Consider the following 23,338-nt stretch of genomic DNA (forward strand, 5'->3'; position numbering starts at 1 on the left):
TGTCTTCAAAACACCCAGATAGGGGTCTTGTCCTCTACACTCCGCGCAGACTTTTGAGTTATTCTAAACGTTAATGCAATAGCAATCACATTACATGACACTTTGCTGTTGAGTTTCAATATCAGTGATTGTTTCTCCTTGAATCCTCTTGTTTGGAACTAGAAGCACATTTCACAGTGTTATGGTTATTTATAGGTTGCGATGAGGCAGCACTAAAAGCATTAGAGGCCATCAGAGAAAACGACTAGAACCAGGCTCAAGGGAGAGCGAAGAGTGGTTCTTCCTGCAACAGGCTGCCAGACCTGTGAATCACCTTACCAGACTTTGGGGGTGCAAGGACTTTGCAGGGGTCTGAGAGTGACTAGACAAGTAGAGAGACGGACTGGGGGTTACTAACCGCACAAACACATCAGGCTCCGGAAACCCTCAGAGCTGGTCACGCTTTGGAGCTGGAAGGGTACTGAGGGAGAACTTACGACACAGTAATCACACCTGCTTGTCCTGCTCCTGCTCTTCCCAAAGCATTTGCTACGTGGGGGGATATTGGTGGCTGTTGCTGTGCATCGCTCGAGCTTCTTACGGTGATAAACCAGAGCCTGTCCCAGGACGGGTGAAGCGTAAGTGGTGCGAATGGCTCCTGCAAAGACACAGGCAGGACGTTACTTACCCAGTAAGTTCTCTCACCTTGCAGGAGTAAAACAAAAGTGAGAAAAGCAGGAAAAGAAAAAAAAAAAAGGCAGCAAAGTACCAAAAAGACCCCCCAACCAAGTACAACCCCCTCTTTGCTCAAGTACGGACGCCTCCGAGCCGGTCTCAGGCAGCGGGGAGGGGACCAGGGCCCTATCCCCGCTGCCCTGCCCTGCCCTGCGGCCTGGCCTGCGCCCACCGGCGGTTCCCGGGCCTTCCCACCCTCACACGACGCCCCGGGGAACCGGGACCGTCCCGCTGCCCGGCCGGCGAACGCGTCCATCCCCAGTGAAGCCCGTGTCCGCGTGCCCAGCTGCGGGGGCTCCCTTCCAGCTGTGTCAGTTTGGGGGGGGGAGTTGGGGAGGGACACACACACACACACCCCCCCCACCGAACAAAACAACTTTCCACCCGCCGCTGCCCGAGGCCCGGGCGGTTGCCGTGGCGACGGGGGGGGCGGGGGGTTGCGGCGCCCCCTGTCGGCCGCCGCGGGGTGGCGGTGGAGGCACGGCGGGGGGGGGTGTGTGCGCGTGTGTGTGTGTGTGTGCCCCTCCCTACCCCGCCCCGGCCGGTGGCGCGGCGCCCCGCCCTTCCCCTCACGGCGCCGCCGCCGCCGCCGCCGCCGCCTCGCCCGCTCGACCTGTGGCAGCGGGGCGGCATGAGGAGAGCCGGGGTCGGCTGGCGGGGCCGCAGCTGAGGCGCGGCGGCCGCCGCCGCCATGTCGTTGTTGTGTGTGAGAGGTGAGTGGGGGGGCGGCGGCGGCGGCGCGGGGCGGCCGCCGGGCGCCCGCGGGAGCGGCGGGGGGAGACGGGCCGGCTGGGCGGAGGCGGCCGGTGGCCGGTGGCGGGAGCGCCTCAGGGCGGGCCGGGCACCGGGCGATCACACTGTCCCGGCCCCGGGGGGCGGGGAGGGGGGGGTCTCCTGCCTCACCTGTGGGGAAGGGGGTGGGGGGAAGCCGCCGGGCCCCCGGAGGAAGAGGCCGAGCCTGCCCGCCCCAAGCACCTGCCTCCAGGGTGAGCCGTCCCCCGGGGACCCCGCTCCTGAGTGGGAGCCGGGCTGGGAGACTTGGCGCGTGTGCGGGGTTTGAGTTTGGCTTGTTTTAAGTTAAGGACTTGTGCCTCTCGGAAGCGGGGACGGGCGTCCCGGTGACCTCCCGGCGGAGCCCGTGGCTCCATCGAGGGCGGGCAACCCCGTCCCGGCCGGCCCGGGCGGGAGCGTCCACCTTCAGCCCCAGCCCGGGGCTTTGAGGTGTCCGCCCCGGGGAAGTTGGGGGACGACGAGGGCGGCTTTCGGAGCGAGGAGGGGCGAAGGAGCGGGTGTGATGTCGAGGAGGAGCAGCAGTCCCACCGGGTGCCAAAACCCCGGGACACCCCGGGAGCGAGGAGGAGCCGTGTTTGACTTTCGTAGTTCGTTTGAACAGGAGTTGAAACGCCGCCGCCGAGTGAAGCTCTGCTCGCAGGAAGCAGGTTGCTGTCACTGGCTTTAACGTTGCGGTTGTCGCTCTCCGTGTGCTCGCCTGTAGCGCGCACTGTTGTTTCAGATGCGTTACTAATTACCTTCTCATCCTGCTATCAAGCCTTGTTCCCTTGCTGAACAGGTTACTGAAAGACGGTGCTTTCTCATGCAGGCTGGATCATAGCGCTAGCGGCTTGCTTTCTATCTCCAGTTTTCATTTTCTTGCTCTCTTGTGCCAGCCTCCCCCCCAAACCAATCAAACAAAAAACCCACCCCTGGAGAAAACCATCTGCCAGGACTCACACTTCTGGGACGTGTTTCTTGTCATCGTTCTGCACTAAACACTGTGGTCACAGGGTGTCCCCGGATGCCAGCCGTGCCCTGCGGCTTAAAAGTACAGTTTTAATGTTCTCAACTCCTTTACCAGGTATGATAAAAAAAATGGCACTGGTTTGCTGCTGACAGTTCGGCTCTTCTTTTGCTCACATCGGTTGATTTGGTAACAGCTTTTCATCTGGCTGTTCATCACCTTTTTGAATCAAAATCCCTGTTCTGATGATGGTGTTAATATAAAGATGCCAGCAGCGTGTCTTGAGTGTACATTATTTTGGGGACAGCACTGTTCCTATAGCAGAGCATTTTTAAATTAAGTTTCAGCCCTTTTATTAAACATATATTGTGTTTAAGGAGTTAGGAGAGGTGTACAAGTGTGGAGTTTATCTTAAAAATGTTTTTGATGCAGTTCTCTGTAAACTGTGAAGCACAGGTAGCATCTCTGTGGAGTTGTCCATTTTGAAGGCTTTGCCAAAATGTCTTTATTGAAGCTGATTCTTACTAGCTCAAGGATGCTTACATGTTACAGGTGTTTCTTCATTCTTTTTGGTGATTCATCCTCAAAACGTTCTCAGGCTGTCCTTTAAAGAAATGTGGGTTTGATGCCCCCAGGAGCTGACTGTGTTAAAGATGTATTTATACCCCACCTACTACGAGAAGTGAAGGAACGTGAACAGGATGACTGAGTTACTGAAACTCTCTTGCCTTTTCAGGGTGTTAATTCTTGGTCTGTAGAGTGTTTGGTACAAAAGCATTTCAGCAGTCTGGAACGATGCGCTCTTGTGTTTGGCTTATTCTTTGGTTATGTGTAAAAAGCTAAAGAAGAAACTTGAAGTGACTGGTGACTGTGTGTGGTGGAGAATTAGTGTGAAAATTGTACCTTTCATTTCCATCTGCTGTGCTAAGACAGTAGAAAATACCAGCAGTAATTTAGATAAATGATACTGAGCAACTTTATTATAAGAATGAAGAATGTAGTCAGTTTACTAAACGTGGAGAAAAATGTTTTCTGAAATAGCCATGACTAAAAGAATGAGCTGATGAGATCTCACAAGTATGACCATTAAACATAAAGTGGAAGTATGCTGAGGTAGAGCAGTCTGAAAAACAAAATAGATACCAGGAGCTGAGATAAAAGAATACCTTTTGGGGCAAGGAGAAGAAATCTCTATTAACTATCACTTCTTTAAAAAAAAAAAAAAAAGTGTCACTTTTCTTGCATTTTCCCTTTCCACTGAAATGAACTAATCTTGATGAGAAAGCAGCGCAGCTGTTAATAAGAGAGTTGGAAAAGCTTCTTTTTTTTTTTTCCATTAAAAATGGTGCACACGTAAGACTGCATAGTAACGTGGGGTTGGATGCTGCAGATCTGAGATTAAAAACGAAAGACAATATAAAAACCCGTGAAATAAATGTAGGCGATTGGGACACTGTTAATAGCTTCTGAATTACAGTTTAACAGATAAAGGGAAATGTGGAAAAACCCCTAAGTGGCAGTGTAACAGGAAGCCTGGCAGCCGGAAAGATAGTGTTGTTATTCATTGATTTATTTTTTTTTTCCCCTCCTGAATTACACACATTAATAGTATTTTAATGAATAGCTAGTCTAAAACTGCACACCAAACATGTCTGAGTGCTGCCTTTATTCCTGAAAGAGCAACTAACGCACATGGCTTCTTGATCTCATGTTTACTGGTACATTTTTTTTACATTTTCTTCTAGGAGAACAAAGCAGGTTGTGTTTTTGTTGGGGTTTGTTGTTGTTTGGGGTTTTTTTTCCAGAATTGTTGAGCTACATCTGATGTAGAAGTACCTGACAGAAGGTCTAAGCTCAAAGGAATTGTGAGTCTGGGCTCACCTGCAAGTGTTCAGAGGCCGTGTGAAGTGAGCCAGTGGTAACAGGCTGTTGTGTGAGCAAATTAAGGGATTCTTTTGGAGCAGGAAAATATGCAGAGGGTGTAAGTGAAGTGAAGGAGAAAACAAATCCTGAATATTACGTGATTGAGGCTTTTAGAGGAGACTTCCTTGTATTTTGATTCTGCTGCTTAAGTGCAAAAGAGATTGCATATACTCCTGTTTAGAGCAGCTGTGTCTGGATTATGTCTGATAATCTTCTCTTGGCATAGTTTGCTTTATTAGTTTGCATTTAGTGTTGTATTTGTGAAAATAGAACATATTAAAACTAATCCCAGTGAAGCAGTCTAGTTTTTCACGTAAGTCTTGCATCGTTAACTTTCTTGGCCTGCTCGTGGAAGTCTTGATTTTACCTCAGATCTCAACTTAATTAAATTTCTTCTTCTGATCCTGCCTGTCTTCTGACTTACAGATAGAAATAACTGCTATCTCAGCATGGCTTGCAAAATTCATAATAAAGGAGGACCCTGCCTATGTTGGATCACCCAGTCACGGGTGCTTGCTCATCCGTCCCTTTGCTCTGTTTGCATCATTGTCCTAAGACATACTTCAGACGCTTTTACTTGCTCACTTTTATTTGTCCCCAGCTCTTGTTGTCTCAGCATAGTGATGGTTCTCTTAGTTTTCCTCTTCTCTGCTTTATAACAGCTTATGCTGTGTCTTCAGTGCTGTTGTATTCCTAACTTCTTGACCTACCTTATCCATCTGATAATCATAGTAAAAACTGTGTCTCTTTGTCTCATACCTTGCCTCTCCTGTTCGCTGTATCAATGTCTGAAATGCTTTGGTCTTGTAAGGATATTGGCAGTGGGGATCTCCCCTCATCCCTGTGCATGGTACCTGGTTTAGTCCCACGAGGGCATAGTGCCTTTGTCTAACATGCTTTTGTCTTGGGACCTGATCTGCAGTATCTGTGTGAGATTTGGCTGCCCGAGGTATGTAGGAGATTGAGTTAGGTGATCTCTTCTGGTCTTGCACTCTAAAATTTTAAGTTGTTGAGTGCTGTGTGAAATGACACTGTCTGGAGGTTAGGGACATTATTTTTTTTGCCTACTGTTTGTCTTGCTGCTGCTCTGAAGAGTTAGAAAGGCTTGCCTACCTGGTGACATTTTTGTCAGAATAGGTGCAGTGTTGGAATACTACTCAGTGAACTTAACTGTGCATCCCTGTATTGCCAGCAAAATTCGAGCTCCAGTACCTGTCCACCAAATTGAGCTCCGTTGACATCCAAGTGAAGGAAGTGAACAGGGAAGATGGAAAAGGATGTTAACAATAGCAGAAATGAAAACATGTTCATCTTGTGGAGTACTTAGAAATATCCATAACTAGAAGCTCAGTAGTCAAACATCAGGGCTTCTTCTTTATGTTTAAAGGATTTCTACCCCCCCCCTCCCCCCGTGACTCAACAGCCTCAACTTACTGCTGTGTGCTTTGTAAGGTTGAATGCAGTGCCTCTAGCTCTTTCTGTCTCAGGGGTGAAGGTCTCTAGCTGGAGGTCCCTCCATTGCACACTTGTAAATAGTACTCTTAGCAATAGGGTTATTGTATTGTTGTGTTGGGAATGGTTGCAGAATTGAAAAAAAATGCTGCCTGCCTTTGTGTAGATCAAAACAGGAAGGAACAGAATTGGACATTAAAAGTGTTAGCAGAAGTACAGGTTATAAAGATCGAGTATTAATAAAAATACAATGCTTCACAAAGAATTTGCTATGTAAGTATGATGAACTCCTTTTCTCTATCTGCAATTAATCAGGAAGCTACCAGTGTGTGTAGTGTTGGAAGAAAATAAAATGCATTAGAAATTTGGGTAACAACACTAGGATGAAAGAGTCTTTGCTGCTAAAAGAGCTTCTTTGCATTGAGGCTTAAGTTTGGGGTTTGTAAAGCTGTAACTGGTGGCTTAATTGGAGAGAAAACTTCTAAGCTTTCAAGCTTCTGTTAAATAATAGGAATGTTTAAAACCGACAAACCACATTTGGCTTGTGATGCATGGGTGGTCATTCATTTTCCTCTTTCAAACCCTTGCTCCTTCAGCTTTGGACACTTACTGCAAAAGTTTCAACAAACAGCATGGATTCTTTGTTTTAAGTATTTAGGGACTATGAGCTACTTGAACCTCCCCCCTGTAATTTTCAGTGGGATGAAGAAAATGTGAAGAGGTGCTTCCTGAATTTGAATAGCGTCTGTTTTCTTCATGCTCACTTTGTGTCCTCTCAGTTGACTCCTTCAGTTTGGGATCTGTTGGGTCAAGCTTATTAAAGTGATTATTAACATACTGTTTTAATATGCAACAAAGTACTGGATCTAATCCAAATTCTGAAAGACCCTAATTTTGAACTGTTAACAGTCTGAGAGCTAGTTGCAATTTACACAATGGCATGTGAATTCCAAGCAAATGGAACTGCTTTTTTAAATCCAGGACCTTATTTCAAATATTTGACTTGGAGGCATGTGAAATGGATATATCTGATGGCAAGTGATCTTCTTAAAAAATTTCCTTTGGAATTTCCTCCTGCATATTTTTTTTATGCCTTGTGATCAAATTTTACTCGATGTTTTGAAAAATACTTTAATCGCTCAGTGAAAGCTGTTTCGGTGCTGTTCCAGGAGAGCTTAACCAGAGTGATGTGCCTAATAACGCTTGCTTTCCTGCTTTTTAATTCAGATAATTTGTTGTGTGGTCTTGTAAACAGATTAGGAGTTGCTGTGAGGGTGTGTAGGGTCTTCCCTTACTCTGCTTCTTTAGTAGGTTAAAGCTTACTAGTACCTGGCATTTTCTTGGTGTGGAAGTGTGCGAAAGCAGCGTAGTTTGAAAGGTTTCTCTTCAGCATTTGAATTTGCTCTTCTTTGCAGTCTTTATTTTCCAACCATACTTCTAAAGTTTCTATAGAAATGAAAATTGCATTTAATATTCTTGTGTTGATCTCATCAGCATTAAATGGAGAACTAAAACCTGCTTTATTCCTGTTGCCAGCTCATGCTTATCTGTGCATGCATTAGCCACCTTTGCCAAGGACTTTGCTGAAATAATGCTCTGCTTGTCTACTGTGACCTGTAATATTTGGCAGATGCTTTCTGTGATATGGATTCCTATTCTACAGGTATATCCTGGGTGTTTGAATTAGATCTCTCTGCATTTAGCAGGATTTCAGAGGGATTTTCTTTTCTCTTAGGCCTTCCTTGAACCTGATCAGGCTGCCGTACATAATGCTGCTTTTATTACCTGCCTCCTCACTGGCTTCTGTGTCCTGCCCGGTTTTGTATAAATGGCAAATGCCCAATCTAGGAGCAAAAATGTTGAAATCGTGGCAGGCATTTGGTATGGGAAACCCCACTAATTCATGACTGGTCTCTCAAGTGGCTAACTGTTACTCTCTTTTACTGGCTTTCCACCATATTGTGTCATTTTACACTTTAATGAGACTATCCTGCACTAGTAGGTCGTATGTCTCAAAACATTCTGCATGTTAAATCTGTACAGTTTAGATCAGTCTTTCCAAACTGGTGTTGAACAGTAGGTGTCATTTTTTCAGGACTTTAACTCTTTAGACATTTCAGACATTTGTCTGGTGGGCTCAGTGATCTGTAGGTACCTGTCCTTCTACAAGCGTGCCCTGAGTGTCACCTCAAGTGTCATACTCTGTTCTCCTTGGAGCCTGTTTTCTAACCTCTCAGGATGCATTTAAAGCAAATGTCACTGGGCTACAGACTTCTTCACTGACATCTGAGTGGTGGTTATCTAGACCTTCTGATTTTTATTATTTGCGTCTTGGATGTTTAACATCATCTTCACTTACTGATGGGCTGGAAAGTACCTGGTCTTACAGGTACTTGCCTTTCCCCAAGCACAGGGCAAATGTTTATTGGATGCCCATTCCTTCTTCACCATTAGCAGTTAAGTCAACTAATGGGATGGCAATATCCTTGTTGGTGTTTTGTCTCTAATATAATTAAGATTTTTTTTGTTATATTTAACTCTCTTGCTTTCCCCTGCATCTAACTTCATACACCTGGGGCCACCCAGCCTGTGTTGATACTGTTTATTTCTTGTACAATTTACCATGGCTATAGCTCTTTGGGGTGGAATGGACTTCAGCTGTCCTTCTTGTCGGAGGAGTAGTGGCTTTTTGTCCCCCTAGAAAACTTAGTAAAAGATTTCTGCATCTGATATCACAGTTTCAGTTCAAATTTATTCTTCTCAGTCAATTTTCTAATAATTATCCTCAGCTTTATGAAATTAACCCGCTCTGAAATGTCCCTCCTGTATTGCTAGGGATTGTCTTTGGACAATCTGTGTTGTATTTGATTTGATCACAACTACTGCAGGTCATTTTTAAATAATTGTTTTGTAAAACAATCAAATTTTACTTTGCAATTAAATAAATCAATTTTACTTTAATTTTACTTTTTTTTTTACTTTACAATTAAGTAAATCTTACTGGGGATCCAGAATAGTTGTTCTCCTGTTTAACAGTTTTTAAGTTGGAATGCTATTTACAAGTTTTAAAAGAACTGAAGAAGTACTAGTGGGCATATGAACTCTCCAGCATTTCTCTGTTTAACTGTCTTTGTATGACTAATACTGTCTTCTGTGATGAGTTCACAGATTTCAGTTAAATACATTATGAAATACACGATGAGTGCTTATATTTCTAGTTCAGCTAGGAAGAAAGCTTCAAGTTTAATCCAGTTAAAAAAACCCCAAAACACACAGACAAGAAACCTCTGGTTGATAGTTTAATGAAAAGATGCAAGTGAGGTTTATTTGGCATATCACAAAGAGCTGAGATGTCTGCCTCCTTCACCAGACTTTCAAAATAGATTCCATAATGTCCTTTGAAGTTATTTTCCCCGTTATTAAGTTTGAATAATTGAATAATTACACTTCTAACAAACAAATAACACACTCAGTACCTACAGATATTAGTGACCTTTTCCTTCTTGTGCAGCGTGGAGTGCAAGAGACCAGTTGTGGTTATGGGATCAGGTTAGAGGATCAGAAATCCTTAGCTGAAGAATTCTTTTGACTGATGTTCGTTGAACTTCATAAGCACCGTGTTACGGCATGGATTCATGCCCTGCTGTTGTGGAAAGTGGCAAGGAATTGGAACATGGTACTGGCAGGTACGCTGCCTCTCTGACAGCTAGGTGAGGGCATCTTAAAAATGAAAGGAAACGCTGCCAGCTAATCATTGTGACTCAGTTTATGTTCCCTCTAGCACACTGCTCTTGAGTGTCGATATGTTCATCCTTTTGTCAGATGAGCTGTGGTGGGGTTTGGAAAGAACTGTAAGGGAGTTGGGTACCTGCATTCAACAGGGAAGCATTATGTTTAGGGACCTTCAGTTTATGGAAATCCTATGCTGAGAGAAAATTAAACTGAGGTGTTGTCAGGTATATATAAACCTCACCTGCTTCGTTCTCAGGATTTACTTTTGCTCGCCAGGCTTACATTTGGAAAGGTCTGAACATTGCTGGACGGGGTGCATGGGTTAGACACTGTGTTAAAGGAATTAAAAAACTGAGTTTGTTCCTTTTTTGCTTGCCTGTATTTGGGGAATTGGGACATTTAGAAACATAAAAAAGATATCATCTTTCAAGAACTTTGTGCTGACCTCAGACTCCTGGTGCTCTTCCTTGCAGTTGAACATCCCCTATGAATGGCAAGTGAATTGGACTGGAATATCACGTCTGATGAGGGATAAGAGGAAGTGCCTTGTTTGAGATAATCTGTAGCCTAAAACTCTTGGCAAGTTTTAAAAGAAGTTTGGCTTCCAGTCTTGACCGTGTCCCTTTAAGGAATACTGGTTTTAACCTTATTACTTAAAGCTCCTGTGACTTAAGTCTCTTAATTCTTTACAGCTAAATGCTCTGCTAAACAGACTCCAGCATTTCCACCATGGAGACATAATTACTAGGTATAAAGTAACTGCAGAATTACGCTTTCAAGTATTGGCACACTCAATGCTTATTTTCTCAGCTCAGGTCAATGTAGTAATACTCAGGTGAAGAAACATCATTTAAAAATTACATGCTAAAGGACTTATTGGGTCACCCCTCTGTCCAGATGAAGTCTGCAATTTATAACCAACCTGCTGTGATCTTCACTGGCCTCTCATGAGGAAAGGAGTTTGGGTCTGGAGCTAAGTATGGTGGCCCATTAAACCTTTCACTTTTTTAAGCTTTTATGGCAGCACAGTGGTGCAGGCCATGTGACAAGGGTGCAGGTATGTTTGAATAAGGCTGGAAAGGCTAGGCATGAAGACACTCTGGGTCAAATTTCACTTAAGCGGTCTTGTAAACCGAAAACTTCTGCTTAGCAAACATAGCAGTTTCCAAGGAATATATATATATATGTAGCTATTTATGTAGCTATTTAAATTTCTAAGAGAGAAACCTTTAGAGACATTTTCCTTTCCTGAGGGCTTGTATAAACCTCAGAATGTGTTTTCAGGAAATGTCCAGGGACCTCAGACTTTCAGTACCTGTGACGATTCACATTTAGTTGTCACACAGCCTTCTGTTGCACCAACCACGGTCCTTTGCAAGTGAAGGCCCTGTGGAGTGTTATGGCTGCAATTACACACTGCAGATCTACAAACTGTTTTTCTGGAAATCTTTTAATAACTGTTTTTTCCTATAAGGCCTGGACTACCAGACACTAATTGAGGTGATGCCAAGGTAGCTTATCGGCTTTGGGTGAGGAAGGAATTTGACTGCTGAATAAACTACTACACACATTTTAGAAAACTGTGTCATTCCTATTTTGTTCACCTTCCCAATTTCATGAGTTATTCTTCATCATTAGACTTTTTTAAAGGCAAGCAGGTGACATTCTTCAGAAGGTCATTTGGCTTCTGTGGAAGGCACACTTCATGTGGCTCCTCTTTAAGGGTGTGAGGGGCCATAAATTACTAGAAAGCTGAGATTGCCTTCGTTTTTGGATTTGGGAGTTCTAACGCTATCAAAATCATTAATCTATGAAATGGCATTATCAAATCTTGGTTTTTAATGAAATAAATTCTTGTTATTTCCTGGTTCAAACATCCCCCAACCTTGAATTCCTGATCTAAACCTAAACTTATAATATATGACTTGAATTTGGCAGGCAGCATGGATACGGATTGGCGGGGAGGGAAAAATGGATGTGAAACAGTAATTTTATTTCAGCCTTTCCTACCTGGTTTAACTTGCTGCATGTGCAAAATTTTATTAGATTTTGACATATCAAATTAAGTAGGTGGAGTCTGCGTATGCTCCATTTTAGTTGGAGATTTTTTGAGGAGATTAACTGCTTAGAAACTCTATAGTTATAAGACCAGAATGGATTGTTGTAATCATCTAATATGACCCTCTGTAGGACATAGTACTTTTTAGTATAACAACTTGGAGTCCTCTAGAAAAAGATCAGGTTCTGAATTAAAACTGATGAAGGATTTTCTGTGGTTCTTGGGAGCTTTGTTGTTTGTCATCATATGTGACAAATTTATGCTTTTTAGACTGAACTGGTTTTCTAGCTTCAGCATCACAACAGCAGAAGCTGGTGTGCCTTTCCTTAGGTTGGAGAAGCTATTATGAAATTTGTACTCCTCGCCCTTCCAGTACTTAGGATCAGGAAAAATGGAGTTTGGTAATGTCTGTTACTCGAGTAGAGGTACGTGGCGGTTGTATTATGACTAATCTGGCTATAATGAGAAGTGTTTACATAATTTTCCATGGTTAAAAAGAGATCAAGACATGCCATGACCTATTGGATTTCAGTGTTCAATCAGTATTTTGTTGCACTTTGGCTAGGTGGGAAGAGTGTGGTTTAACAGAGCTCTATGGACAAACTTTTTACTTCTTTTGTAAACTTGAGTTTGAAGTTACCGTTCTATATATATCTGACACTTTGGTCAAAGATGCAGGAATGTTTTCAGGCTTTATTGGAGCAGAGCAGCACATGACAGAAGTTTAAATATGTATGAGTTAACCCTGTGCATGCTTGCTGTGGGCCTCCATTGTATTTTTTTTTCCTCACAAAGCATCAGGAAAGAGCTGGTGTTGGAGATGAAATAGGGATTACATGATCCTGAAATGACAAGTGATAGATTTACATAAACTAAACAGTGAGAAGCATTTTAATTAGTACTTTTGAGTTTGTTTCCAAGAGGGTACAGACACATTAGTGTTATGAAGCAAAGTGGAGAGCTTGTGACTAAAGTGGTGGGAAGGGAGCTGGTGATGTAGGACTCAGAACTAGCCCTCATAAGGTTAGCAGGAGCCATTGGGAATAGGGGTTATGAGGGGAACAGAGATGTTGGAAAGGATGCCCTGCTCTGAAAAGAGAGGAATAAAGGTGACTGGGAAAATTCCACTGTGTGTTAGTGATGCAAAATTGTAAAGCAGCATTAGTGTGGATAAAAGAGAACCAGCTGGGCTGAAATTGCTTTGGGAAGAGCTGATAAGAGATTTTGCTGTGATAGCATAAGAGATCTACTGCACGTAGTCCAGGATTTAAATGTGGGTAGAACTCTCGTAATATGGTTAGAGAGAGGTATTTCTGGGTATTGTCACTGTAAGAGACTAACTCCCCACACCAGAGAATGAATGAATGCTGTTGGTAATGGTTGGGTACAGAGAGCTGTGTTATCTGGCAGTTTCATCATCAGACAGTGACTGAAGCCATAAAATCGATGGAGTTAACTGTAGATGTGGCTTTAAGAAGCACAGGTGATGCTTCAGAGAAGCTGGACATAGAAGTGAACTTGGTTTGAGTGATCACAACTTAAACTAGGTTAAATTAAACAGATAAACATGTAGTCAAGCCTCTAGAGAAACTGAAGAAGCTTTTTGGTGAAGCAAGGAGCTTGAATACAGAGGAGGGCATGAAATTCAGTGAAGCTACAGGGGTAAATATTAGCATCTCAAATAACAGAAAAGGCTCCACCTAGGAAATTGCTCCAGAACTGATGATTCACCTGATCATTGCATCAGGATATGGTGAGCAAACACAGAACCTCTGAGAGGTGTGGACAAAAAATCACGTTGTAAAGTAAGGTGAATCTTGAGGATCAGGAAGTCCAGGGCTAAGGTAGGGGCTTCTACCTCAGCAGACAAGGTGATGTCTTGCAAACGGTATTAAAACAGATAACAGAAGATGCTTTGGTCACATGAAAGTGAGAAACAGCCAGTCTCACAAAGGAAGGAATCGGACTGCTGTGCATAGGGACAAGGAGTTGAGTAAAGATGGTCTGGGTCCGATCCCTGAACTGTAGGAGTTGTTTCTTGTGAGGATGACACTGAAAATGATGCACAGATATATGGGGTGGGAACAAAACTTTTAATGCCTTGAATTTGAGTCTGGTCATCTGTAGGCCAGAGTGCTGAAACATGCAACATTTGAAATCTGAACTCTAAGCAGAAATTTAACTACTGCTGTAAGCAAGCAGTGGCAACACCTAACTGGAGAACAAGAAAGGTGGTTTCTGTGGGTTGGCAGGAAGATAAGGAGATGGGTGATAAATGTGGGTAAGTATGCGTCTCAACTTCAAAAGCAGACAAGACTGTGATAATATGCAAGGTTTAAAATAAACTTTAAAGAGAGAATAATAAAAACTTTATAGATGGGTGGAATCAGTGTGAAAGGTCATCGGATATAAAATGTGGTGTGGGTTTGCAAGAGGAAAATTGTGCTGGGCTAACCTTGTTTCTGGATGAAAGCATGCATCTATTTGGACTTCTGTAATATCTCACAAATCACCATAGCAGACATTTCTTTTTGAAGAAAACTGGAGTTGGCAAGACACGTGAAATGTATAAGGAACTGACTAGCAGAAGCTAGTAACGTTGCAGAGACTGGTGGGAGAAGCAGATAGATGTCTTCCACTTGTGATGTGGCAAGAAGAGTAGGAATGTGTGTGTCAAAGTTGTTTCTAAGACAAGTTCTAATAGCATAATCAATTTGGAAGTAGATAAATATAATGCATGAAGGATTCAATGACCCTGAGAGGGACAGCAGTAATGAAAATGAGTTCATATTATGTAGAAGAGTTGTGCACTGAAAGGCAAATGACAAGAATTTCTGAAAAATGCAAAGCTTGGTGAAAGGAGAGGTGTTAGGGAGTCCTTGTGACTCAGCACCATGGTGCCGATAAACAGAAACTGATGGGATCTAGGACTTCTGTCCATTAAAAACATCAGGAAATTAAACATGGGGTGAGAAAAAACATTAAGGTGGAGGATAGTGTTGACATAAGATATAGAAGGTATAAGCTTGCCATTAATTAAAGTGTAGGCTGGAAGTCAGGAATGATTTTGAATGGCTTAAGTGGTACAGATGATGGGAGAACGAACATTAGAGTTGGTGACCCCATAGGGCCCTTCTGGTCTTACGATCCTCACAGCACTAACTTCATTATGATGCAAATTACTGCTCTGACAACTACTTGCTATAGACAAATTGTATATTAAGGTAAAATTTTGGTGTAGCATCTTGCTTAGTTATAAATTTGAATAATAAAAAAGCAAACTACACGTGAGAGAACTTGCACATACTCAATTGTTACCTGAGGCTGTTTATTTTAGTTAATGATTTTGCTTCTAATGGCATTTAGCCTGATGGAATTCCACTTCAATTTTTACAGAGGCCTAAATGCAAGCAGACAGCATTGGTTTCAGGAGAACAATCTTGGGCATAATCCTTGTCACTAGTAAGACCTGGTTGTGGTTCAGTTCTTTGAGTACAGGCTGTGTCAAAACAAAAGTATTGGCAGGTGAATGCTAATGTGTTTGGGAGATGCAGCTCCTTCAGATACTGTAAAACTGCCGTGGGGAGCAGCCATTTGGCTGCTTCTCCCAGGGGTAGTTAAAATCATGTGCTTGCTCAGGTATCAGTCTCTAGGCTGAATTTTATAAAACACATTCTGGCTTTACAAACTTAACTTAAAAAACCCAAACACCCCCAAACCATACTTCTCAGCTTCCTTCTGGGGGAATATTGTGACTGATGTCCCAAGACCTTAAGCAAAAGAAAAAAACAAATGCAAAATTTTGGTGCCGATCTAACTGTCCTATTTCTAAAATTCGTGTGTGTCCTCCAGGGACTGGTGTTGTCTGAACAGTTTGTGAATGCTAAGGGTAAAGTCAGGCTGCCAAAGAATTAGTCTGCAAACAGTATTCTGTTAGGTCTCCTGTTCCTGCCTGGGAATCTCATTCAGTTACACCATTAACTCATATAGGAAACAGTTCTTTTACTCTTTCTTGATGCTCACAGTCAGCTTATTTGTATCTCCTAGATATTAATCTTCTCTCTGGTTTGTGAACTCAAGTAAGTAAATATTTAAGTAACACAACATTAATATTTTCATTAAAACTGTTTTTCAAACTAGACCAATCCTACATCGTTATTTGGTGAAGGAAAACACAGGTGCCGGTTTTCCTGGAAGCTTATCACTTACTGTAGTATGGTGGGATGTTTTTGCTTTAAAAAAAAAAGTTACTGAATCCATCACAAATGTGCTGTTGCTTTATTTTTGAGTTTCTGTTTTGGTGAATATGCTAGACTTCTGAATTTGAACAATGATACTTGTTAGTAGCAGTTTTTAGCTCCATGCCTTTCAGGGCAAGCTTGTGCTCAGTCCTGCTTGACAAGTAGCTGTGTTCCAGTTGGTTGATTCCTTGCAATCCTGTAACTTAAATCGAAACTGCCAGAAAATATACTAAGGCTGTGATTAGGTAGTGATCACTTCTGGTGTAGTTAGTCAGCAGCTCGTCTTCCAAGGTGCATCTCGTTTAAACTAAATCTGAATAGGGAGTGTAGAAACCTGAGTCATTCAGGAGACTATACAGATGACTTCAGTGCTTTTGTTGACGAGGAGAGAAGCACATGCTAGCCAAAGGAAAAGCACACAAGTTGTTTTATTCTATCTGTAATTCCTGCTTTTTATTCTTTTTTTGGTACCAGAGTACTTTTCTCTTCTAGCAGCTGTTACTTCGCTGTGACCAGGCTGTGTGATTTGACCTAATAACTTTGGCAAGACTCTAGTCATTTAAGTGGCCTTTACGTGTACATACAATGTCAGAGCAGCAGCTGCATATGCTTTGTGTCTTGAAAGAAATTATTCTCTAAAGAGGTGTATCTTATTTTCAAAATAAAAACCCCCAAACAAACCAATTTGTCCACTCGTCTGGTTTCTGAATTAGTTTTAAGGTTTTCAGGGTTTGGTTTTGTTTATTTTATTTTTGCTCTTCGGCTTGGATTTTTTGCACTGAAGCTTTTCTTATAAAGTAGTTGAACTATTGGTTTGTCAGCAAAGTCAGTTAACCAACTCAGACTGGCTCCTAGCAGACTTAATACATTATCAGTCTGTCTCTTTTCCTGCCTTCTGATGCAAGGATATAGCTTTCATTATGCATATTTCCTTAGTCTTTGACAGCTGGGGACATATATGAGTTGAAATCTGTTTTGTGTAAAATTAAGTAGCGTGGGTTTTGTTCCCTTTATTCAATTAAGGCATTTCCCCTTAAAATAATATTTCTGAACCTTACAGAACTTGAAAGAAGGATAATTTATGCCACTAAAAATTGGAAGCCTCCTTTATTCTCTGCCTAGTAGTGTTTATCTTCTGTATCTAAAAATTCTGAAAGATTTAATGGATTTTTTTTTTTTCCCTAATCAGGCACAGATTCAGGACTAGGGATGCTGTCTCTTCTAATCATAAAACACTTAAATGTTCGGGAGAAGTCTGTAACCTGCAGGGAACTCCTTAAAGCAAAGTGACTGAAGCACAATCTAACAGAATACATCTGAGAGAGAGTCACAAACACAGTAACTCGCTCCAGTATGTTGCACCCACACTGCCTTTTTACTAATAAAATAAAAGAAAAGCTGCAACAGGATATTGGAGAGAAGAGGCAGCCTGGATTACTGTTTAGTTCACCTCTTGGTTGGGGAACCAGGTCGCCTGACAGAGTTGTCTCTGTTGCCAGCGTCAGGAGGATTAACCTCTCATAATCTCTGTGATTTGAATAAGAGATTTTGTTCCTGTCCTCACTGCTCAGTTCAAAGCAGCTGCTGAGTAGAAATTTCAGTGAATCTTCAGCAACGTGTCTCTGTTGGTGAGCCAAAAAAGGAAGAAATAGATGTTAGAGATTTTCTCCTAGCTGTGTTTTTTAGCAACTAGTGTTAGTGTTTGAATGGTAGGTATGTAGGAGGAGCTGTTCTGTAGGATCAGGGAAGTTGACTACATCCTCAGTTTCCTTTTTGTTTAAAAGGTGTTCTGTTACACAAATAGTATCAAATCCATTTCTCCATCACCACACTCTGCTTCCCCACCCGTCTTGGAGAGCAAACTTTGGACAAAGCCGTCATCTCTTGGTTTGTAAGCATAGCATAACAAAACTTCATTGTGTGTTTGTTTTCCCACTTCTCAAGAAAAATGTAACTGATCCAGACCAATCAGTTGGAGGTGATGCTCACCTGCTTGTGCTAGGTCAGGCCAAAGCTAGGAGGGATTACTCAGTCAACTAATGCATGTGTATCTACCCTTGAGGAATGGTGGTGGTTAGTAATAAGGGACTTAGGTCTGCTTATAGCGCCACAAAATCTGAAGGATTTTATTTTGTGTATTGTAGTTGTAGGGAGGCTATTTTTGTTTTTACAAAAAACCAGACTGTATTTGCTGTGTCAAACAGGTAGTAAAACATCTTGCCTGTCTTTGAGTGGTAGTCCCTTTCTTCTCAGTGGAGAGTGGTGTGGATTTGCTTGTGTTTTCTGTCTACTTTAAAATATCTGATACGGCTGTGAAGTGACAGCAAGGATATATTGCAAAGAGGCTAAATTGCAAAGTGAGGTCTCTGAAGCATGCATTCCCCCTTGCTATTGAAGAAATACCAGAGTAGAATTCACCTGAAATTGCCTGTTGGCACACTTAAGGCTTGGTTATATTGGGCATGGAGGAGATTTGGTGGTAGAACAGACCATAGGAAACTCTGCTTCTCAAAATGTCATGTCTGGGTCATAAGTATAGAAAGCTGGGGGCATATTAGTATATAGAGTAGGTACTGCTGTATCATCATGTCATGCTCTTTCCTTGGAATCATCTAGGTGTTTGTGTGGACAAGATACTAGGCTAAATGGGCCTGTTATGCAGCCCTTCCTATTGTGATATGACTTCTCTTAGTGCAAACTCCTGCTGAAGTTGGACAAAGAGCCCCTTGGTCTGCAGGGCAGAAGACATCTGGTTTGGGACCCAAGTGTGAGATGTCATTGATGTCAAAGTGGCTCTTAGGGAATTCCAACATGCAGTTTGAGCAGTGGGACTGTCAGACTTATTCAAACAACTGATGTTTTGGGAACAGTAAATTATGAATCTGACTGGCTTTGTCTTGGTGCTGGTGAGGGCAGAGGCAATAACCACAAGGCAAACATCTGTGAGATGGCAAAAAGCTCACTGTGGAGTATTGTTTGTGATACTCTTGTGTGACTTGATTGCAGATCTCGGTGGAGAAACAGGGCAGGGGAACTGACACTTCAGAGTCTTTCCTTGGTGAAGAAAACAGTCTGAAGATAGTTTGAGTGCTCCACTAACTGTGTCTCAGAGCCTGAGCCTTTGGTTTTGAGTAGCAAATGGATGTTGAGGTGACAGCTAGGAGTGAAGTTAAATTTCAGGTAGGTGTTAATGTGTCTGTGGGAAGGTTACAGAAAAGCAAAGCACAATTCTAAATAAGCATCTGAGTATACTGGCTCTTGCCTCACTAGAATTAACTTGTCAGTTTGCATTGAGATTGTAATTATTATCAGATGAGTTGAAAAGGTGAGTAATGAGGTGTTTTGGGTTTGTGTAGCAGGGTTTTGGTAGCGAGGGAGGGGCTGCAGGGCAGGCTCCTGTGAGAAGCTGCCAGAAGCTTCCCCGGCTCCAAGCCGGACCTGCCGCTGGCCCAGGCCGAGCCCATCAGTGACAGCGGTAGCTCCTCTGGGAGAACAGATTTAAGGGGAACCTGTGGTGGGTAGGGGGATTGTAATGTGAGAGGAACCCCTCTGCAGATACCGAGGTCAGTGAGGAAGGAGAGGAGGAGGAGGGGATGCCCCTGCAGCCCGTGGTGAGACCAGACGGCAGGCTGTCCCCCCCAGCCCACGGAGGGGAGCGGGGGAGCAGATGCCCACCTGCAGCCCCGGGAGAGAGGAGCCCATGCCGGAGCAGGGGGATGGATGCCCCCCAAGATGGCCGCTGCTCCCTGGGGAAGCCCTCGCTGGAGCAGGCCGTGACTGAAAATCGGCCTGCAGAGCAGAAAGGACCCACGCCAGGGAAGTTTGTGAGGAACTGCAGCCCATGGGAAGGACCCACGTGGAGAAGTTCATGGAGGACTGTCTCCTGTGGGACGGACCCCCCGGTGGAGCAGGGGATGAGCGAGGAGTCCTCCCCCTGAGGAGGAAGGAGCTGCAGAGACAAAGTGTGAGGAACTGACCCCGACCCCCATTCCCCGTCCCCCTGCGCCGCTGGAGGGGAGGAGGGAGAGAGAACTGGGAATGGAATTGAGCCCGGAAGGAGGGAGGGGTGAGGGGAAGGTGTTCTAAGGTTTGGGTTTACTTCTTGTTATCCTGTTTTGATTTGATTTGTAGTAAATTAAATTGATTTTATTTCTTCCCCAAGTTGAGCCTGTCTTTTGTCTGTGACCACAGGGGGTGAGTGATCCCTCCCTGTCCTTATCTCAACCCACGAGCTTTTCTCCTCATCCCACTGGGGCTGGGGGCAGGGGAGTGAGTGAGCGGCTTCATGGTGCTTTGTTACTGGCTGGGCTTAAACCACGACATGAGGTAAAGGGTTTTCTGGAGAGCAGCACACAGACTTGATGTATCTTTGAGGCACCTTGTATTCCAGCACAGGCTGTGGAGCTCTTGAGAGTTGGAGCTAACACTTTCTGTGCAGCCTTTAAGGGTGATAACGAGATACATTGCTGGAGGAAAGATTTTTTTTGTCTGGGCACTGGGAGGCTGTCATTCCAGCAAGTCCCAAAATGAGCAGAAGCTGGCTTATGATTCTCAGCTTGTTCTAGTTTCCTGAAAGGTGACTTGAGCTCAAAGGGGTTGATCTGCTTTGTGTTGGCAGAGGAAGTGTCCTGAGACTGGCTGCAAGCCAGCTGAACTGTGGGACCATGCATGCAGGAGAAACGGGGATAGATAGTCCTGTAGCCTGGAAGAGCGTCTGCAGGGATGGGAGCTCCTGGAAGAGTGTCCTAATGTTGGGAATTCTGGCACGACACGTTCTATTCTTCAAACTGCCGCCTACTTCTCTCTCCTGTGCAATGTTTAGCCACACAAGCTGCCTGGAAGTAGAAGCTTCTGCACTTCTGTTTCCAAGTATATTTCATGTAAAAACTGGAAAATATTTTATTGGCTGTTGGCACTCTGGATTCACTGGCAGTGCTAATCTGTTTCAGAAGGTTGTAAAGTTCAAGGCTTGCATGTTCCTACTTTCTTTACTGCTTCCCAGCATCTGTTTCCAGCTTTTTTTGGCTGTATGGTTCATGAATATGCTTTTTTTTTTTTTTTTTTTTTTCACCAGACAGAAGAAGCAATATTGTCAAGCTTATTTCAGCTGCTGCTTATCTGAAATCAATTGAATGCTTCCTACTGTCTTTCAGGAAGCTTTTTCTGGGATCAGCTGTAAGTAAACTTCTTGCAGCTTCCTTATTGCAGAGCAGAAGTTTACTGAGTGCTAATGCTTAATGTAATAATGATTTGAGCTGTGTTTTACAAAATAACTTGTCAACGTTTTAAGCATTTTATTGGTCAGATCTCCTGAGGCTTTTTGGATAAAATGATCTGCATGTTTTAAAATGCTGGAATCCTTTTTCTGTACCTAATGGTCATGGTATATTGATTGTATTTTGCCAGTGTAGGTCCTGTTCTGTGCTAGCTTTATAGTAAAATCACTGTATCCACTTAAAAGTTCAGAGATGAGGGGAGTTCTGGGTTTTAGGACCTGCTGTTTTGTGTCTCCTCCCTCCATTCCTCTCTGTGAACCTATCCTGTCCTAGTTGCTCTACTTCAAATTTTGTTTTCAAACCAGCAAATAACAGCATGACCTTGCTGCCTGATGCTATTTTCTAGAGAAGTGCTGGTGTAAGGATCCTGGAAGAGCACTCTGATGTCTACTCTAATAACTTCAGGGAAGGAACCAGTTGCAGACCTCTTTAGTTTTCCTCTTGCGTTTTGTTCCCTTTCACAGTTGCTTTCTACAATTTGCATACATAGTTTCAGTTCAGTTTTTCTTGTCCTGTATTCTCCTAGTAAGATGCTTTGCTTTCAGTTTGAGTTTCTTTGAGATATGGATACAATTTTTCTGTCCAAAAGTCTGTTCACAACTGCAATCCCCATGGCATATCTTCTGCAGCACTTACTTATACTTTTGTAAATTGCTGTAGCATTTTCTTCACCTGTGAATTTCTGTTGCTGAAATAGTTCAAGGAGTATTTCAGGTAGGTGAGTTCTTGAGCTAAGCAACAAACAGGAACGCATATGAAACTCTTCAGGAAGTTGGAGACCTGTGTGATGTTAAGTCAGTGTGTCAAATCAAATCTAGTAACAGATTAACCTGTAAATGAGACCCAGATGTCTCTCTAGCTGTCTGAATCTATTTTGTCATTGGAAGTGTTTAGAAGCTTACTTATATTAACTGCCTACTACATTAAACCATCATAGAAAGTAAATTGAATTGTCACCCCTTCTGTTGCATGAAATGCCTTTTAGAGAAATAGTTTTTTTTAAAAGAAGGTTTGTTGTGGTGGTGACGACTGAGTTTTATTTAAAAAAACCACAATTGAACAACCTTTGCCACAGGGTCTGCAAAGTTGGTCCTCTGCTCCAGAAATACTGTGAGAGTTGATTGGAGTGTTTGCAACTGCCAGAAAGGGTTTCCTACCAAGTTTTTTAATTTTTTCTGTTTAAGTTACCAAGCAACTTTGGTAAGGATGGAAGAAACAGAACACTGTGAAGCTCTGATGCAAGCTGAGCTGTGCTGTATATACTTACCAAGTTTTATGCAAAAGCTGAGCTGAAAAGTGACAGTATCTGCAGGAGGTGTGAAATTACCTAGTTCACTAAGATGATCAGACTAGATGATTGAGCAAAATAGTCATATACATCTTTCATTTGATAACCAGTTCAGCACAGTATATTAACTGTGGATTTGCTCGGTTTTGTGTAAGTTGGCCATCGTGTTGTCCTGCTAGCTCTCCCAAGTTCGTGTGAATGAAACAGTAGAGAATATTCCAGATATCCTGCCACTGTGCTATGTCACTCTGATGCCCATGGGCTATCACAGTAATAGATATTTAGACAAGACAATGATATATAGCTTTTATATAGAAAAGCTAGGCTTTTTCTGGGTAGGTTTCAGTACTTTGCTCACCAAAGTTTGGCTGATGCAGGTGGTGGGATGCTGAGCCTGGCGCTGTGAAAATTCTGGCAAGAAACAAATGTTGGGGTGAAGCTTAGTAAGTAGAACCAGGCAGCAGCTGCAGTGTTCCATTAGGACTGGAAACATCTGTCAGCCGCAAGGCATGGGGTGTCTGGGCTGTGGAGAGAAACAAAAGGGGTGCTGTCTACCTGCGGGTTGTGACACTTGTGTGCATGCAAGCCGTGGATCTTAACTGACCAGAGAATTTACAGATGAACAGAGGAGCATCTAGTGAGGTTTGGCAGTGTGGAGGATTACTGGGATGTGTACTTCACGTAATGTAGTGCTTTCCTGGATTTCCTGTAAGAAATGGTACTGAAATTAAATGGGGTTAGTATTGGGTGTGTCTCCTTTGCAGAGGAATCTGGAAAACCCTTCCAAGCAGTCACGTGTCCCAGCTGCTATCAGTCACTGTCCAGTGGGCAGAAAGGGTGGAGTGACTGGTAGAAAGCTGATTGTTGGACATTATATTGTAAATCAGATAAACTTAGTAGCTTTGTGTGTCTCTG

General features: G+C 43.1%; 1 protein-coding gene across 3 annotated transcripts in view; it reads left to right on the forward strand.

The window, feature by feature from the left end:
- The first annotated feature begins 1,220 nt into the window (after nucleotides 1-1,220).
- Nucleotides 1,221-23,338, forward strand: part of UNC13B (unc-13 homolog B) — a 221,518-nt gene continuing 199,400 nt past the window's right edge. For all 3 annotated transcript variants that reach the window (XM_075019433.1, XM_075019434.1, XM_075019436.1), the window contains exon 1: nucleotides 1,221-1,427. In XM_075019433.1, the coding sequence (XP_074875534.1) occupies nucleotides 1,406-1,427 (22 nt within the window). In that variant the 5' untranslated portion in view covers nucleotides 1,221-1,405. The remainder of the gene's footprint in view (nucleotides 1,428-23,338) is intronic.

The sequence above is a fragment of the Buteo buteo genome, chromosome Z, assembly GCF_964188355.1.
Source record: "Buteo buteo chromosome Z, bButBut1.hap1.1, whole genome shotgun sequence".
NCBI lineage: Eukaryota > Metazoa > Chordata > Aves > Accipitriformes > Accipitridae > Buteo > Buteo buteo.